We start from the raw sequence: 2,500 nt of genomic DNA on the forward strand, positions 1-2,500 counted from the left end.
TCTCTATCCCATCCACACACTACTCCTTTCCCCTGCCGAGTGAGTCACGCCTACCCCGAAAGGGAAATGGCTTAATGGTGTAATAATAATAATAATACAGTGAACTTGAGCAGACGTGAGCAGACGATAGAACCAGAATCTCTGATAGAACTTCTATCGTCTGCTCAAGTTCATTTCGAATTCTGAATTCACACGAGCGCCATCTAGGGGACATAGCAGTTACTATAATCCGTTCACCACTTTTCTATGGGAGTGGGCAAACCGTGGTTATATATCTACATCGGCCATACGTCGGAACAATCGGAACCTGTTCTTAAGTCGTTTTGTAAACATTGGTGTGCTGTGTAATTAAAAGTGAAAAAACAAACTTGATTGTTAAAAAAAAAGTGACCATGGAAACAATACTGGAGCAGCAACGTCGTTATCACGAGGAGCGAGAGCGTTTAATGGACGCTATGGTGAAAGAAATGCTCTATAAAAAAACTGGACATCGCGAAGCCGTCAATTCAGAGCATCGTTTAAAAATTCTCCTCGATCATTTTGAGGACAGTACTGCTCAACTCCAGGATCTTTATGAGGACAAGGATAATCAGAGAAAAGATGAAGTTCAAGCTCTTTCAGGACCGAATGAATTTTCGGAATTTTATTCCAGATTGAAGTCAATCAAAGAATTTTATCGAAGACATCCGAACGAAATTAGCGTACCCATGTCGGTGGAATTCGAGGAACTCGCGAAAATGAGAGAAAATCCAACCGAGGAACTGGCAAATTTAGTTGAATTCACAGACGAAGAAGGTTATGGTAAATATTTGGATTTACACGAGTGTTATGAAAAGTATATTAACCTCAAAGGCGTCGAGAAGCTTGACTACATAACCTATCTTTCGGTGTTTGATCATCTCTTTGATATTTCAAAGGACAGGAAAAATGCAGATTATAGGCGTTATGTGGAATCTTTACTGGAATATTTGTCTGACTTCTTAAACAGAGTTCGACCACTGCACGATATTAACGCTGATCTTGAGGAAGGAAATAGGTAATAATTTTTTGTTTATTTACTCAGGGAACGTTTATTATATATTGGATATTATAAAAAACAATAAATATGAAAAATAAAGTGAATTTAATAATAATAACTGTACATATACAAGTGGACCATGTTAATTGATACATGCAAATATCTATGTTGATAAGCTAGATACGAAAAAATTGTTTGGACAAAAGTTGTTCACGATAATGGGGGTCTTCTGTCTGTACTAATAACAGTAACTTGAGGTCATTTGAAGGTGAAAGTCAGTTTTTTTAATGGGAATCACTATTTTTGACACTGGATTAACAAAGATCGGAAACTTTTACATTCAAAAAGATATTTTTAATTTGTTAGAGTCAAGCTGTTCAAGGTCGTTGGCCCCCAAATGTACCCACAAATTTGTTCTATAAAATCTCAAACGTTCAAAGAAAACAATCAACAAATTAAAAACTATCCTTTCGGGCGTAACATTTTTCCATTTAAAACACTTGACTTTCACCTTCAAATGATGTTGAAAGCTGACCGCAAGGTCACATTTATTAATACAGTCAGATGGCCCCCATTGTCCTGAACAACTTTTGTCCAAACAATTTTTCCGTACCTGGCTCACCAACACAGATATTTGCGTGCGCCAATTAAAATGGTTTATTGCACATATAAATAGATTAATATAAGAGTACTGTGTATTGCATATATTCTTTACACTCTAGTGTAATCTAGTCTTTACACTCTTTAACTTTTAAACATATGTTCGAGAAAAATATTGAATAAAATCTTATAAATTAAATTCGTTACACTGATAAAATTGTTTATAAACTATTTATGTAAGCGAACAACTGTATTTATAAATTAGAGGATGACAATGAAACAACTGCTTACTTAAATGTTGATGATTATGAAGGATGATTTATCGCATTTACTTTCGGTTTATTTAAATAACCTATACATTGCCGTATAGATTTACCTGCTTGCTCTGACCAAAAATTCCCAGTCCACATGCATCAAGAAAACGAAGAGAGGAGCTACTCAGTAGCTTCATACATTTTTTCAAACTCCCTTACATTTGTATCTAAGTCTTTTCAACTTTCTTTGCAGAAAAACAAATCGACACTACTTTGTCTTCCGCTTTAAATGTGTTTATGTAAGACACCAAGAAAAGGCAACAAACTTTTAAAATAAATTTCCTTATCATCCAACATATCAGCCGATTTGAGTAGTTTGTAAAAAGCGTTTCCATAAATACTCTTCCATGGTAATTTTCCGAGGAAAGAGATAATAGTAATTTTGTAAGAATCTAGTTAAATGTAAGATATATATGGGGCATTATTCCTCGACTGCCCCAACTCAAAAAGTCATGTTTTTCGATTGTCTCTAAATTCTGAGAATATGTTCACCTACCCAACAGTAGTTAATCCACAAACTTATAGACCAGGATTACCAACCCTCCCCAAGTGAGGGGGGGGGGGGGGG

The 2,500-nt window shown here is 35.5% G+C and overlaps 1 protein-coding gene across 1 annotated transcript in view; it reads left to right on the top strand.

The window, feature by feature from the left end:
* Positions 1 to 262: 262 nt before the first annotated feature.
* Positions 263 to 2,500, top strand: part of LOC117172792 (splicing factor 3A subunit 3) — a 19,339-nt gene continuing 17,101 nt past the window's right edge. The window contains exon 1 of the mRNA XM_033361015.1: positions 263 to 1,036. Coding sequence (XP_033216906.1) covers positions 393 to 1,036 — 644 coding nt within the window. The 5' untranslated portion in view covers positions 263 to 392. The remainder of the gene's footprint in view (positions 1,037 to 2,500) is intronic.

Source organism: Belonocnema kinseyi, chromosome 5 (genome assembly GCF_010883055.1).
Source record: "Belonocnema kinseyi isolate 2016_QV_RU_SX_M_011 chromosome 5, B_treatae_v1, whole genome shotgun sequence".
Lineage (NCBI taxonomy): Eukaryota > Metazoa > Arthropoda > Insecta > Hymenoptera > Cynipidae > Belonocnema > Belonocnema kinseyi.